The 16,622-nt window shown below is 47.4% G+C and overlaps 1 protein-coding gene across 14 annotated transcripts in view; it reads right to left on the reverse strand.

The window, feature by feature from the left end:
- Nucleotides 1-16,101, reverse strand: part of Marchf10 (membrane associated ring-CH-type finger 10) — a 101,741-nt gene extending 85,640 nt beyond the window's left edge. For 2 of the 14 annotated variants that reach the window (XM_076543538.1, XM_006970522.3), the window contains exons 1-3: nt 15,713-15,989; nt 13,519-13,595; nt 8,596-8,702 (exon numbers count right to left, since the gene is read on the reverse strand). In XM_076543538.1, coding sequence (XP_076399653.1) covers nt 8,596-8,685 — 90 coding nt within the window. In that variant the 5' untranslated portion in view covers nt 8,686-8,702; nt 13,519-13,595; nt 15,713-15,989. Of the gene's footprint in view, nt 1-8,595; nt 8,703-13,518; nt 13,596-14,388 lie in introns of all 14 variants that reach the window. The other 12 variants (XM_076543540.1, XM_076543539.1, XM_076543544.1 and 9 more) reach the window with 12 other exon arrangements.
- Between the last annotated feature and the right edge of the window lie 521 nt (nt 16,102-16,622).

Raw genomic sequence — 16,622 nt, forward strand, 5'->3', positions numbered from 1 at the left:
GAGGGCCTCCTGTGCTATGGCATTCTGGGGCACACTGTACCCCACTTTGTCTTTAACATTACAGCTGTCCAAGCCCATAGTTAGGCTCAGAGAGTCTTTCTTATCTGTCATCGTCTGGGCTCCTGATGACCTAAGAAGCCATGTGTCATATGATCAGCTTCCAGCTCTGCTGTAAAAACAACTACCATAAAAATAACCCAAGTTAAAAAAAAAATGAATGTAGCAAGTCTTTCTTTGTACCACCAGCTCCCAAATAATGATACGGAGACTTATCAATTATGAAAGCTAAGCCTTAGCTTAGACTTGTCCCATTAGCTCTTATAACTTAAATTAACCCATTTATATTAATCTATATTCTATCACATGGCATTACCTCTCTTCCATCTTGTACCTCCTGGTTCGTCTCTCTGTCTCCTGGCATCTCCTGCACACCTAGATTCCTCCCAGAGTTCTCTCTCTACCCTGTATCTCCTGCATAGCTATTGGCCATTCAGCTTTTTATTACAACAATCACGGCAATATATTGTCACACAGTGTAGAAACATCGCACAACAATGCATGTGGTCCTTACTAATTTATTTACTTGTTTGTTTGTTTGTTTGTTTGTTTCTGACACAAGGTCTCATGTGGCCCAGGCTGGCTTTGAATTTGCTATGTAACCCAGAACGATCTTGACAACTTCTGCCTCTATTGCTCTAGTGCTGACGTTACAGGTGCTGCTACCACATCTGGTTTGATGCAGTGTTGGGGCTCCATGCCTCTTAGCTGTGTTGGTTAATTCTTTTTTTTTTTCAACTTGACACAAGCTAGAGTCATCTGTCAAGAGGGAACCTCAAGGAAGGCATTGCCTCCATCAGACTGGCTTCTGGCGGGACTGTGGGGTATTTTCTTGATTAATGGTTGCTGTGGGAGGGCTCTGCCTGTCATCGATAGTGCTACCCCTGGGCAGGTGGTCCTGGATGGTATAAAAAAGTAGCCTGAGTGAGCCATGGAAAATGACCCAGGAAGCAGCGTTCTCCTATGGCTTCTGCTTCCGTTCCTGCCCTGGCTCCCCCATGATGGACTATAAGATGTAAACTGAAACAAACCCGTCCCTCCCTGGTTGCTTCTGACCATGGTGTTTATCAGGTGGTAGAAAGCAAGCTAGAAGACTAGACCATCATTCTACAGACTGAACAGCAGTATCCGCAACCCCCAGCTTTACATCTCGATTACTAACGGCACCTGTCCGGTTTCGTCAGGGTTACTCTAACCCTGTCAGCTCTGAGAGGAAGGAGCTGGCACTGCCTGCTGTTCTTACCCTGGTCCAACGTGCATAACCTAGAGCTGGGGGTTTTAATGATCATTGGTGACATTATTAAAGTTCACTTCAAAAAATTCGGCATGATATTTCCCTCTGGTTGAGAACACTAGAGAAGCATGTACCTCAAAGCTGGGCCTCATGGTACTGGCCTGTAATCTCAGCTACCCGAGAGGCTGAGGCAGGAGGATGGTAATCCCAAGGCCTTTTGGAGCCACAGAGTGAGTTCAAGCACAGCCTGGGTAACTTAGTAAGACAGGGTAGATATATTAGGAGGCTGGGAATATAGCTCTGTGTATGCCCATCCTGGACAAGGACCCAGGTTCAATCCCCGGCACTGCAAAATAAATGAATAAAGAAGACTCAGACTCTTGTAGGCAGAGGAGTGTTGAGTGGCAGTTGAGAATCCCTTATCTGAAATGCTTCGGGACCAGATGTGTTTTGGATTTGGAGGGTTGTTTTTTTTTTTTTTTTTTTTTCAGATATTATGATATTTGCATATATCACACAAGGAGATGTCTGGTAGATGAATCCCAAGTCTAACCACAAAATCTATGTACTGTAAGCCCATACTTTGAGGGTATTTTATGTAATGTTTTAATAATTTTGTGCGTGAGACATTTTCCTGGTGTGGCAGTATTCTGGTGCTGAGAAACCTTCCCAGTCTTTTGAGTACTTGAGATTTGGGATTTCGGATTAGGGCTGCTCAACCTGTATCCCCCTCCCACCCACGGCTACCTGGTATAAAAGCCACCATCATGTCCTTCAACACATTTATATCGCCATGTTTGGGTGTTTGATCTGCACTTGAAAGAATCGAGATGAGTAAGTGACATGAAATGAAACCAATTTGAACACATTTGAGAGATTGTAGAAAATTGTTCTGAAATGCCAAGTGTAATCTTCCTTTCTAGCTTTCCAGTGGGCATTAATGGCTAAGGCTAAATTCTGCCTCCAGTTACATAAATACATTTGGGGAGGGAGGGGAAGAGGTGAGAGAGGGAGGGGAAGAGAGAGAGAGAGAGAGAGAGAGAGAGAGAGAGAGAGAGAGAGAGAGAGAGAGAGAGAGAGAGAGAGAGAGAGAAGAAATATATGAACACTCTGGAAGGAACAGAGCCAAATTCTAAGATAGAATATAATTATATACTAGTTACCAGATTCTGAAATAGCATGTAATATGCCAAATAGATGTTTATTTCCTCTTTTTTCTTACAAGAGCCCCACCCAGCCACTGAAAAGAGTAGATGGAAAACAACTAAGGGGGGGTTTAACCTTCTCTTAGAGCTAGCCCACAGACCTGTGAAGGCACTGTTAATTTGCTGCATACCAACCTTTAGTGTATTTTAGGACAGAGCAGGAATAACCCAACTCTAGAAAAAAAATGAGGAGGTCCCTGAGGGCTTCAATTTGAGCCAGTTCATTGAAGGCAAGTCGAGCGTGGGAAGGAATGTGTGGTGAGCGTATATGATTTGGGAGTTGCATGTCGTGATTAGGTCTTACACTGTTCCTGTATCCTGCGGTGGGAAATCCCAGGTGCCCTGAGCAGATGGCCGCCCTGAGACAGAATGCTTGGATTCCCACAGGCTGTAACGGGTCAAACCTGCAGCAGGCACATCCAACCTTCTGACAGTGTCACAGGCTGTCACTGCCAAGTTCACACGCAAGAACCACTCGGTCAAGTCACAAAACAAAATCATTAAAATAATCTCATAATGTTTAAATAGGATTATGGACTTGTGCTGGGCTGCATACATAGCTATACTCAGACACATGAGACAGGTTGGACATACCACATTAGGATATCCACCACAACTACTCTCAGTAAATGATCGAGACACACTCTGGCTGTATGAGACTTAGTGAACAGTTACTCAAGCCACAAAATTGATTTTCTTTTCTTTTCTTTTCTTTTTTCTTTCTTTCTTTCTTTTTTTCTTTTTTTTTTTTGTTTGTTTTTCGAGACAGGGTTTCTCTGTGTAGCTTTGCGCCTTTCCTGGAGCTCACTTGGTAGCCCAGGCTGGCCTCGAACTCACAGAGATCCGCCTGGCTCTGCCTCCCAAGTGCTGGGACTAAAGGCGTGCACCACCACTGCCCAGCTGAAGTTGATTCTTTTCTAAGATGGTCTTCTGCCCAGCCCAGGGAAGCCTTGACCTCATAGTCCTCCTTCCTCTGCTTCTCAAATGCTGAAGGTATTGAGGTATACCTCCATGCACAACTGCAAGTGACTTTAAGGCCACAACTTTAAAGTCTTTCTGGAATAAGGCAAAGAACAGATTAAATAACATCATTTAAAAACAGTTTCAGGACTGGGCATGGTGGCATACACCGTTAGCCCAGCACTCAGTAAACAGAGGCAGGTGAACCTCTGTGAGTTTGAGGCTAGCCTACTCTACATAGTGAGTTCCAGGCCAGCCATGGCTACAGAGTGAGACCCTGACTAAAACAGTCATCGTTGTTCCCTTGGAAGTTGTTACTGTGGGTCTCCATTCACCTACCAACAGCATTCTATCTCAAAGGTAACCATATTTTATTTCGTGCAGCCCCATTGAGAAGTGGTTTTGAAAATGGTCAGCAATGATGCATTTGGTTCTAGGAATAGTCACAGGCTAGCTGGACTAGGTCTGGCAGGTTGGTGGTCAAGATAGGTAACCCTGGCTTTCAGGAGCCACAGCGTGCGGCTCAGCACAGCCAGGGCGGCTCACTCCGAGGCTCACTCCGCGGCCTTATGGAGCGATAAAGATGGCCACTGTCATGAGCCGGGCGTGGTGGCGCACGCCTTTAGTCCCAGCACTTGGGAGGCAGAGCCAGGCGGATCTCTGTGAGTTCGAGGCCAGCCTGGACTACCAAGTGAGCTCCAGGAAAGGCGCAAAGCTACGCAGAGAAACCCTGTCTCGAAAAAAACCAAAAAAAAAAAAAAAAAAAAAAAAAAAAAAAAAAAAAAAAAAAAGATGGCCACTGTCAGTGTTCAAAGGGTGCTGAGGAGATGGGGTGAGGGAAATGCCCAAAAGCTGGATGCTGGTTCTGACTGCAGATCTATCACAAATCACTGACAGTATACTTAAAATAGGTTGAATTTCATGCCATATAAATTGCCACTCAGTAATTTCTTAAAAACAAACAAAAACTAAACCCGGATACTATGTGAGTCCAGAGATTTTTAGTTCTAAATTAAAACTGTGATCTTTACTATCTTTGTAGAGAGAATAGAGTAAAAGCAAAGCAGGGGCGGGGGTGGGGTGGGGAGAGGGGTGGGGGCGGGGGTTAAGTAGTAGTTCCTGCTAAGGTGAGTCTTGCTTAGGTCCCGGGGTCTGGAGCCTGACTTTGCTGGGAAGCTACCGAAGGTCTTCAAGTGGTCCAGCGGCACAGGCCGATGTCAAGTTTAGAACAAGACACAAGTCGGAAAGATGGCAAAGCGACAGGAGACAGGCTAAACACTGAAGAGACTGTGGCAGTCTCGGGTAGAAATCACGGCGTTCAGAACCACGGTGGTGGCCACGGGATAAAGGGCGGCACAGGTTCATGTGCCCTTAGGTGAGCTTGGCAGAGTTTGGCAGCCAAAGTTTTGTGGGTGAGAGATGAGGAGTCAGGGAAGGGTTCCATCGGAGGAGGCGTGGTGGGAGAGGGGCCGACATGTGATGCCTGTCTGTGGACATGCTGGATTAGTGATACCCGAGTGCCATACAGGTGCACATAACCAATCCGCAGGTGCACCCATGATTCTGGAAGAGCCAACAAGTGATGAGGGCCTTGTGTATCAGAAGCGTGTGTGTGTGTGTGTGTGTGTGTGTGTGTGTGTGTGTGTGTGTGGTGGAGGCTGAGGATGGGACCCTGGGGCATCAGCAATGAAGGGCAGAGAGAAGAGGAGGAAGTAGGAAAGAAAAATGGAGATTAACGTGGGGGAGGCAGTATGTCAGAAGACCATGACAGGAGAGAGAGGAGGGCCGGAGAAGTCTCCAGGAAACAAAGACTGGGAGGTGTCACTCACCGCTTTGGGCTGCTGACCTCAGCAGTGGTTAAGGAGAAGGAAGTGTGGATTTAGAAACAAACACATGCACGGAGAAGGAAGTGGAGACAGAAATGAGCTGACTGGCTGGAGATGGCTGAGACACACAGGAGGAAGCCAGGGCTGCTGCTGGAGGGGGAGGCTTCATGCCTTGGTTCTTAGGATGGGAACGTCAGTGTACTTGTAGCCTAAGCCAGTAAGGGCAGAAGGTTGGGCTGCGGGTACAGCTCAGTTGGTAGAGGGCTTGCTTTTCGTGCAGGAGGCCGTGGATGCTCTCTCCAGCACAACAATAAATAGATAAGCCAATATATAAAATATAAATATATACACAAGTAAATAAGATGAGAGAGAAAGAGACAGAGACAGAGAGACAGAGAGAAATAGACAGCAGAGGACCATGGATGGCAGAGGCTGGCCTGGGCCAAGGTCTCAGTGGGTCCCTAGCAGGACAGTGGTCACTTTGCCCTCTGAGATTGGAGGTCTGGAAGGTTGTGAAGCCTAGGATGACAGGGAGGAGGTTGAGAGGGCTCCCCTGATGCTGGCTTGAATTTTTGTTTGAAAAGAAATTGGAAGTGTGGCATCAGATGTGAAGAGTGGAAAGCTTTAAATCAAGAGTATAACCAGAAGGGCTGGTGGACAGTCAATGCGCTGAGGGGAGTCATTCTTGTCCGTCCGCCGATGCTCATCTCCATCCATCACCTGCTCTGCTTCTAGCTCCCAGGCTGGACCACTTTCTGGACAACAATCTCCATGCCTATGAACTTGGTCCATTTCACCACATCGTCTTTTGTAAATTGTCAACCATACTTTCAAAATCTTTTGCTTTTTCTCTTGCCCCTTCCAGCCCTTTCCCCTCACAGAAGCCAGAGTGATTTTAAAAAGAAGGGGAAAAAAGCTAAACCAGATCATGTATCTTCCCTCCAAAACCATCCAATACTTCTCACTGTAGGGAGATTCACATGCATGACGTGTCCGGCTTTTCCTTGTAAGAGCCAGCCTGATCTGGTTCTGCAGAGCTCTTCTATGTCCTCGTGTTAGACACTTTCCTTTGGCTCTCAAGGGTCGTAGCCCCCCTCCCTGTATGATGCTGTTTTTGCTTGTTTGTTTGTTTTTTGTCTTTTCATATAGTTATCAGAAGCTGTCTTAGTTTTCCACGACTCTAATGAATATCTGAGGTAAGTCAGCTTAAGGACAGGCAAAGTCTGTTTTGGCTACCAGCCTTGCAAGTTTGATCATGACAGATGCTATGATGAAATGGGCCTGTTGCTTTGGGCTATAGGACATCATGGCCACAGCATCCACTCACCTCATAGAGGCCAAGAAGTGAAAGGGGGGAAGGGGCTGGATTCCCATGGTTCCTTTCTGCAGCACACCTCCAAAACTCTAAGATCTTTCCTTAGGTCCTGCCCCTTAAAGGTTCCCCTCTTCACATAGTGCCAAGTGGGGAGCCAAGCCTCTAACACAGGGGTTTATGAGGGGACATTCTAGAGCACACTGCAGAAGTAACTAAAAAAAACTTACACTGTGTGCACATTTTCGATTTCCTAAACCTAGAATAAGAATGCTGGAAGAGGCCGGGCAGTGGTGACACACACCTTTAATCCCAGCACTAAGGAGGCAGAGCTAGGCAGATCTCTGTGAGTTCGAGGCCAGCCTGGGCTACAGAGTGAGGTCCAGGAAAGGTGCAAAGCTACATAGAGAAACCCTGTCTTGAAAAACCAAAAAAAAAAAAAAAAAAAACCCTTGTTCAAAGTGGGCACGTCATGGATTAAATATTGGTTGAATGACCAAACCAAATCCAACACAACTGGCAATGCTGAAAGCCTAAGTGATCTTAGAAAATAAAGCTGCAGCGGATCCAGAACACATGGTTGTGTGATTTTCTTCACCTGGGACCAGTGACAACAGTCAGTTGCCTTATACATCCATTGTAGACACAGTATTAAACAAGTATTTCCGCATGCCAGCCAGGTGGTGGAGGCATCTTTGTGACAAACGGAGGGTTCCCTGAGTAACCCATCCGTGTGTTGACATTCTTAACTCAATTTCTGGAAATCTCCCCTTTTGTAGTCCTCTTGGGTGTGGAAACTGCTGATCCTTTCCAGCCCCAGAGCAGAGGGGCACTGTCCAGGTGAAGTCAGGCTACTGAGCTGGGTCTGGTTTCCTTGGTGACCCAGAAGGCTCAGTTCTATCTGAAATTGCTAAGGAGCAGAAAAACCTGATAGCTGAGCTGTGTTTTCCTTAGGGAGGGACTGCTTTCCAAGCTCCATGGAGGCTGAGAATGCGTCTCTTTGACTGGTAAGGGCTGCTTCTCACAGCGGGGAGCTGAGCAACATCTCCTAAATGCTCTAAGAATCCCACAGCCAAGTCCAGCAAGTCCATCCCCTGCCAGCCCCAGGTAATTGCATCATGACCCTTCAGGCTTCCCATCAGTTTTGTTTTCGCATGCAAACACTGTAGCCACGGAGACCAGAAGTTTGCTTGTAGAGTGTGCTAACCACCTTTCTTCCGCACCGGGACAACACAAGGGCATGCTGTTTTGTAAATGGTAGGGCAACTCAGTTAACCCCTTGAGGCCTTTTTGCTTCTCAGTTAGCAAAATATGAACTCTAGTATCACTTATTGTCAAGGGTTGTGGGCCAAACACTGTATTAAATATTTGTTGGATGCACGGATGTGTGTGTGTGGTGTATGTATGCACAGGCACATGTGTGGAGGCCAGTGGAAGATGTTGGGGGTCCTGCTGTACCACGCTTTACCCTGCTCCTTTGAGATAGGGTCTCTCAATCTGGAGCTAGGCTGGTGACTAGCAGACTCCAGTGGTCCCTTCTCTACCCTGCAGAGACTGGGGTAATAGATGCACATGGCCATGCTTAGCTTATAGTGTGGTTGCAGGAGCTTGGAACTCGGGTCCTTAGGTTAATGCCACAAATGCTCTTGTCCACTGAGCCCCGGCCCCAGCTCCTGCACTAAATATGTTCTCAAGTCCTCATGTTTATCCAGCAACATTTCACGGCCTGAGCCATCTCCCAGCCCCTACATTTGGGTTTTTAAAAGGCCCCTAACATTGTAGCATGGAGGACAGTGTGGGGCAAAACACGAAAACTGGGACCACCACTGGGATAAATGCTTATTTCACAGTATTACGAAGTTGGTACTAATCATTTCACAGGTTAGAAAGATGAGTGGCCTTTTGTAGTCACTAGTGAGTGGCAGGTTGGGGGTGGGCTTACACCGATGCTGCCTTCAAATTCTGTTACCCCCAAAGACAAGGCTTGCTTGCCGCAATTACCTGATATTCAGAGTCCACCTTATGCTGCATGTCCCGCAGATACTGAACATCACTGACGAACTTCTGCCTGTCCCTTGCTTCATGCAACATGGTTCTTAGTTTCCGATCTACGGAAGAGAGAGAAATAAGCGTACCGTGACAAATGCTTTTGTGAGTCACCATATTTGGATTTCTATGAGTGTGAGTGCATGTATTCTTTTATTAATCTATTCCCCCACTGTTTGGAAGGTACAGACATTCCATTTTTGTATTTGTGTCCAACTCTTGATAGCCTTTTCTGTTCCAGCCATAAATAACGCTCACATTCATCAGAGGACTTCAGTGATCCCTGGTTACTCGCAGGGAGTTAGCTTGACAGACACCTGACTGGGTAGCAGCTCTACCACATGGCAGAGATGAAAACCACCACTCAGACAGATCTTCAGTGACCAAACTTAGAAGTCCTGGGTTGCTTAAATTCTCCTATGTGACCATTGTCCCTAATCCGACCCAGACACTGCCAGCTGCTGGCTCCAGCAGCCAGTCAGGCAGACAAGGTCCCGCCTTTGTGTTACCAACAGTCTAGGGTGGAAAACCAACACTAGACAATTGGACTCTAACTGCCAGTACAGAGCCGGGTGTGGCCTCTTTGAAAGAATGGTGTTGTAGAAGAGCGGAGTCTGACTGGAAGGGGTCAGCCCACAACACTGGGTTTGATAAATCACGAGTCAGGCAAGGGTTGGGAGAGGACAGCAGCTGCCTCAGGGCGAGGAGGAGAGTGAGGACAGGGCAGGGCATCTGGGGCAGATGGTGGGGACCAGCACCAGAATGGGGGGGGGGGCTGGCAGGGATCAGCTCATATGGGACCCTGCAGGTGATGATGAGAAGTCACATGGAACTACTGATAGGTTCTAACCCAGGGAATAAATGGTGCATGGCACATGTGCATGCGTGTGTGCATGTGTGCATGTGTGTGCATGTGTGCGTGCAAGCCAGAGTCTGATATCAGCTGTCATCTCGCCTCAATCACTATTTTATTTTGTCTAGACAGGGTCTCTTACTGAGCTTAGAGCTCACTGATTTTACAAGAATAACTAACCAGAAACTCTCAGGGATCCTCCCATCTCTGCTTGCCCAGGTTTTTAAACAGGTGATGGGATGGTGAGGGGAGGGTTGGTCCTGAATTCGAGTCCTAGTGCTTCCTCCAGCAACGTTTCACTGACTGGGCCGTCTCCCAGCCCTGTACATTGGTGTTTTTAAAAGGCTCCTGAAGTTGTAGTATGGAGGATAGGGTGGGGTAAAACACGGAGTTGTGACCACCGCTGGGATATGAGATGAGGTAGTCACAAGGCTTAGGTAGCAAATGTGTGAGGAGGAAGAAGAGGAGGAGGAAAAGGAGGACAGTGGGAATGGGGGAGGGCCAGAGCTCCCATGGACCAACCTGTGGAGTGCCAGGTGCCACTCTGAGCATCCGCCTATATTAACTCATTTCACCTTCACAATAAAATGCTGCAAGGTGGACCCCATAGTTTCTGATGTAGAGCCTAACTACAGCCTCAAGAGTGTTTACTGAAAAAAGAGGCATCATTCTGACCATCAGGAGACATATAGCTAAGATATGGCTGAGGCTGTTCTCAGTTTTTGCTTCTCTTAGTTAGGGTTTCTATTGGTCTGACAAGACACCGTGGCCATAAAGCAAATTGGGGAGGAAAGGGTTTGTTCAGTTCACACTTCCACATTGCTGTTCATCACCAAAGGAAGTCAGGACAGGAACGCAAGCAAGGCAGGATCCTGGAGGCAGGAGGGGAGCTGCTTACTGACTTGCTTCCCATGGCTTGCTCAGCCTGCTTTCTTATAGAACCCAGGACCAGCAGCCCAGGGATGGCCCCACCCACCATGGTCTGGGCCCTCTCCCATTGATCACTAATTGAGAAAATGCCTGACAGCTGGATCTCTGCTTGTGTTGACACACAAAGCCAGTCAGTATAACTGACCCCTTATCAACTTGACACACAAAAACATCACTATTAAGCTACAGCCCTTCCTTTTTTATTCATCCCCAAGATCTTACATTAAAAACATAAATAACTTTAAAAGTCCCAGTCTTTACAGATTCAAATACATTAAATTTCAGTCCCTTTAAAATAGCCAATCTCTTTAGAATCCAAAATCTTTCAAATTTCAAAGTCTCTCAATTGTGGGCTCCAATAAAATACTTTTACTTCAGCCGGGCGGTGGTGCGCACGCCTTTAACCCCAGCTCTAGGGAGGCAGAGGCAGGTGGATCTCTATCAGTTCGAGGCCAGCCTGGGCTACAGTGAGTTCCAGGAAAGGTGCCAAAGCTACACAGAGAAACCCTGTCTTGAAACAAACAAACAAACAAACAAGCAAACATCTTTTACTTCAGAGAGAAAAAAAATCAGGGCACAGTCACAAACAATTCAAAGCAAACCAAAATCCCAAACGCCCAATGTCTGGGTTCTACTCATGATCTAGACTTGGGCTTGGGTCACTTCTCCAGCTCCGCCCTCTGCAGCACACACAGCTAGCTGTCTTCTGGGCTCCAGCTGGCTCCAGTCCACTGCTGCTGCTGCTCCTGGTGGTCATCCCACGGCACTGGCATCTCCAAAATGCTGGGGTCTTCTGCGGCAACTGGGCTGCGCTTTCCCCAATAGCCTCTCATAGACTCTCTTCACGGTGACAAGCCTCAGCTTTTTTGCATGGCCCCTTCGGTCCTGGGCCTTCAACTGAGGCTGCACCTTCACCAATGGCCTCTCCTGGCCTCTTCAGTGTCAAGCCTCAGGCGCTCTCCATGACCCCTTCATGCCTTCAAAACCAGTACCACCTGGGTGACTCTTACACATTACCAAGTCCGGCTGCCAGCACAAGGTACAACCTTGGCTGCTCTGGAACACAGCTTCTCTGTGTTCTCAGGAAACACTTCCCAGAAGATTTTCCAGTCTCTCTCTCTCTCTCTCTCTCTCTCTCTCTCTCTCTCTCTCTCTCTCTCTCTCTCTCTCTCTCTCTCTCTCTCCTCTCTCTCTCCCTCCCTCCCCCCTCTCTCTCTCTCTTCCTCTCTCCCTCCCTCCTTCTCTCTCTCTCTCTCTCTCTCTCTCTCTCTCTCTCTCTCTCTCTCTCTCTCTCCCTCCCTCCCTCCCTCCCTCTCTCTCTCTCAGTTTTAGGCTGGCTTCAAACTCAGAAATCCACTACCACCCAAGTGCTAGGATTAAAGGCATGCGCCACCATAACCAGCCTGCTGGTCTCTTCTTAATCACCACTGATTTCTTAGCTCTAGCCAACCAGGATCAAGTATCCCAGTAAAGCAGAATTTCGCTTTGGTAGTTCTGGTATCTTGTTAATCACAGCTGATTCTTCAGTCCCAGCTAACCAGAACCACAGAATCTTAGTAACAAATGGTCCCCACAGAGTCTTTATCTTCCCTCTGAAACTTCACAGGCCAGGCCTCCATCCTCTGCACTGCTCTCCACATTCTTATCTTCCAAGCTCCCACAGAACATCCCACAAAGCTCTTAACACTCAATGGCTCTTCCAGCTGGATCTCATGGAGGCATTTTCCCAACTGAGGCGCTTTCCTCTCTGCTTGCGTCAAGTTGACATACAAAACCAGCCGTTACACCTCCCATCTAGCCCTCTGCCTGCCTGGAAACAGGAAGGGCAGCTTTGTGAGAAAAGGATGTGAAGTTTGAAGTGTCTACAGTACTGCAAATGGAGAGGTCAAGGCAGCAGGTAGAGATGCAAGGCTCTGAGCTGACTGGACAGGAGAAGACTGGCCACTGCTGGCATACTGGTAACAACGGAAGCTGAAGCAGAATGGGTGCTGAGCAAAGAAGATGGACGTGGGACAAAACCATCAACAAATGAAATGTAAGGAAGAGGCAGCTGAAGAGGAGCTCAGTAGAGGACCCCAGAGGCCAGAGGAAAGCCCAGTGGGTGCCGTTCCACAGCTGCTGAAGGGACGTTTCCAGGAGGAGGCTGTTAATACCCCTAGCAAGGGCAGTCACTGCGTCAACAAGGCTGAAGTTCCATTTAACTAGTTGTAAACAGGTGGTAAAGACGTGTCGTGACTTCAAGAGATTAGGCTTTGGTTGGTGTGGTCTAATTTATGACCACAATATTATAGCTCACAAAGTTATCGAATGTCACTGTTCGTACTGAGACTGCCAGACTTCATCAACAGATCATCGAAGCCCCCACAGTCAGTTCCAGCTCCTCGCTCACCGAAGCTCTTTCATAGATTGCTGCATACATTCTTAATGACCACAGTGTGCTCTCAGCTCCTCAGAAAGGTCCCCCCCCTCGCGGGGGCGGGGGGGGGGGGGGACACAGTCACCAACCCGACCCTCAGGTGTGTGCTCTGTGGCTTTCCTTCTCTCCTCTGCTTATTCAGTTTGTGAAGATATTGCTTCCTGGTCCCGGGGGGTGGGGTGGGGTGCTGTTTTCTCTCAAGATAGACAGAGGGTCTTTGGAGAGTTAGAGTCTGAAGCTACAATATGTAGTTCTATAGTTTGTAAAACACCTAAATAGGATCATGCTTCTCCCTTCTTAAAACTACCCAATAATTCTCCCTGTGATAATCAACTTTTGTCCTGTAAGACCAACTTGATCCAGTTCTATGGAGTCCTTCCCCTACCTCACACACCACACTTTATTCTCTTGAATGCTTCGGAACAGTTTGGACTTGCTATCATTTGGCCCAGGATGGTTGGGTGAGCACTTTCCCATCATGCACTTCCGCAGGGATATGGCTTTATCCTCATTACCTGTTTTTTCTTCCTATATTTCTCAGCAACTGTGTTAGTTTTCTATGGCTGTAACAAATACCTGAGGCAAGTCAGCATAAAGATTTTGTGTGTGTCTGATCATTTCAGACATTTATGGACTATATTTAAAAATACCACTTGTAACTTTTCATATAAATTTGTACCTGCATAGAATGACGTCTGTTCCCCCTTTTTCAGAAAACGGTGGGGTTAAAAACAGAAAGATGGACCCCTGCTGCTCCTGTTGGGAAGAGAAGCCTGGCTGAATATTAATCAGGCAGAGAACACCAGGATTCATAACCAGACTATGTTAATGGCCGCAAAAGGGCACAGCCCATAGTCCAGTGGGATGAAACATTGTAGGTGCAAAGTTAGTACAGAAAGCCAGTGAATCTAGCATGGCTTTGAGGTGAGATAATTTAAGGAAGGTTCTTAGTCAGGAGGCCTGAAATAACCTGGCCTGAAGAGGTAGGAACCAACACCACTGTAAGACTTGCTAGATACCTCTGACTTCATAATCGGCTACATAACAAAGGACTGTGCCCCAAGAGACCCTCCCCCCCACCAGCTCTCCATTACATTTCACTGTAAAATAAATATTTGAAGCACTGAAGTGCCACCTGGACTTTCCTATTTAAATATATCAAAACCTTATGAGATGAAACAATCTGCTTTCTTGGTGTCTGTCCTATTAGAGACAGCAAGGAGACAGTCAATTATCTCGGGTTAGAGAAATATTCTCCACATCAACTTGAATTTTAGACTGGGCTGCAAGTTTGAAGAGCTGACCAGAATGAACAAGAACTAGAAATAACTGTATGGGAAATAAATCCACAAGAGCTAATGCTTGATTCTCAGAGTTCCATTTCGTGAGCCTACTCGACCAGATGGCCATTTGAAGCCAGGGCTGTTGTCTGTCCCCCCCCCCCCCCAGCAGATATAGACAGTTGACAGAGTGCTGCGTGGGGGTGGATAATAAAACGTGGGCAGGGCGCGATTCTAAAATAGCAACCTGTATTGTCTTCTGTTCTCACCTTTGAACTGCTTCCGGGTCTGAAATTCACACATGGTCATGCATACTTCTGCTGTAAGCCTTGGGTGGCAAAGCGCTGGCCCCAGTTCGTGTTTTAGAAATCAGTGTAAGAAGCCATGTTAGGGAGAGGGAAAGGGCCGGGGATGAGGAGGTGTGTGACAGGAAGAGAGGAAGTGGGATTCTGCCAGGCCTCAGAATTCTACACATCTGTGAAATTTCAATGAGGAATATTCTAAGAACGCTATGACATATGAATTCCTCTCGGAGGTAAATTTCCAGGGAATTCAGAGTGAGGTACCCTAACTAAGAAGAACAGGACTTGATGGCAGAATACATTTCTTCCCATTCTCTAAGAATATCACACATGTGTATATAAATGCATATTACATTCATGTGTACATGCTGTCTCCTTTTCTATGTCTGTAATTGTACTACCCCCCCCCCAAAAAAAAAGACCCTGATCTAAAGGAGTGCCTTAAGCTATCTTACCATTTTCTCGCTCTGCTCTCTCTGTGAAATATCACTAAAGCGATACTGTCTTGGTTTTGGCAAATAAGCAAAATGTAAATTTAACCTCTTTAGAATGACGCTTCATTTGAAACAAAATTTTAAGTAGCTGTGTTACCGCCTGGCAATCAGGTTTATAAATTCCTCCTTTCCCGGGATTGGGTGCTTGGAAGGAGGATTTGAGAAAACTTTAATTCAACCCTTTCCACAATGAATTAATTTGTAATGACAAGGATTACAGGATTTGTTTCCATTTTAGCTTGTGGAAAAAAAACTTAATAGAGATTTTTTAAAAATCTCACTTTATAAACTTGTGTTGAGTGTAAGTTTAGTGACTAGGCCCATTTTATACTTCAGAGGCTGAGGGCTTGGGTGGGGGGGACTGAATCTTCCAGTTTAATTTGGGAAATGCAGGTCGGGGGCGGGAGAGAGCTAGCTAACAAATACTGACCATTAAGCCCAGAGGAGAAACTGTAACTGGAAAAGTGAGAAGGCACACCCCAAGGATGACAAGCCACTGGGTTCTGGCATTAATAATACCATCTTTTCACACTCAAAAGCCGTTTCCTGGACCTGTGGACCAATGGCATATACAGAGAAGGTATATACCTGTGTGAGGGGCTGCCAGCGTGCAAAACATGACCAGACCCTTCAATCTATTCCTTTGAGGCAGAAACAAGCTGGAGCTGGCTGCGGTCAGCCAGAGGAAGAGAACGGCTGGCCACTAAGCTCCAGGCCTGATTCCCCTCTAGAATCTTTTAAGTTTAAAAGGAAAAGTTGATCCTCAGTTCTGGGAAGGCTGGGGCGTCGCCCGTTACCTTGGGGATCAGCACTTTTTGCCCCCTTGTCAGAGGCTAAAGGGGCCGCGGGGTGGAGCGGGTGGGCAGGCCCACAGCAGAGGAGCCGCCCATCAATCGTGCGTGGGGCCGGTCCTGGGCTCCTCTTCCTCCCCCACGCCTCACGTCTTCCCTCCTGCGGCCCCTCTTCCTTCTCCTCCCGGAGGCAGCTGTCCGCCGTTGCCGCCGGCCTTTCTCGGGGCGGAGACGGTGGGGGCGGCTACCTGGCGTCTTCCCGTTTCCTTGGCAACCGGGCCTCCTTCCTCGCGCGGAGCCTGTGCCGCTAGCCACAAGCGTGGATCGTGGGGGTGGGGCAGGACTGCTGCCCCGGGGGGTCCTGAGTCCACACGTGGGCGGCCCCGCTGGTTGCCGTGGGAACGAGAAGGGATGCAGTTGGGAAGGGAAAGCAGTGATGGCGGCTGTCTTGGAAGAGGCACGCTGATTTTGTCTGTGTTCACGCCCAGAGGCAGTGCTGTTTCTTATAAGGAGATTAGAGAATGGGAGAGGAAAAAAATTCAGTTGAATAAAATATTAAAGGCAGTACATGGAAAGAAGAAAAGATACCGCTCTTCTTGAGATGGTTGATGTACAGGGATCTTCAAGTAAAATGTACCAATCCTACGATTAAGGGAGGTACCGATCCGCTTCAGAAAGGAGACCTGAAGCCGGCCTCTTAGCAGTGGTCATTACTGGCTTCTCCAGGAAGGAGGTGCTTGGAGGGTTAGGCCAGTGCTCACCAGGTCCTTGGCTCACTTCATTGTCCCTGGGATGGGTTTATTCTCTGTGAGATTCTGATAGACAACCTTGGCTCTTTTTCTTTTTTGTATATTTAGGTACTCAGTAACTTGCTGGCTGATGTCACTTAAAGGCTCTTTAAACTGGGTGGAGAAGA

This window comes from Peromyscus maniculatus, chromosome 8 (genome assembly GCF_049852395.1).
Source record: "Peromyscus maniculatus bairdii isolate BWxNUB_F1_BW_parent chromosome 8, HU_Pman_BW_mat_3.1, whole genome shotgun sequence".
Lineage (NCBI taxonomy): Eukaryota > Metazoa > Chordata > Mammalia > Rodentia > Cricetidae > Peromyscus > Peromyscus maniculatus.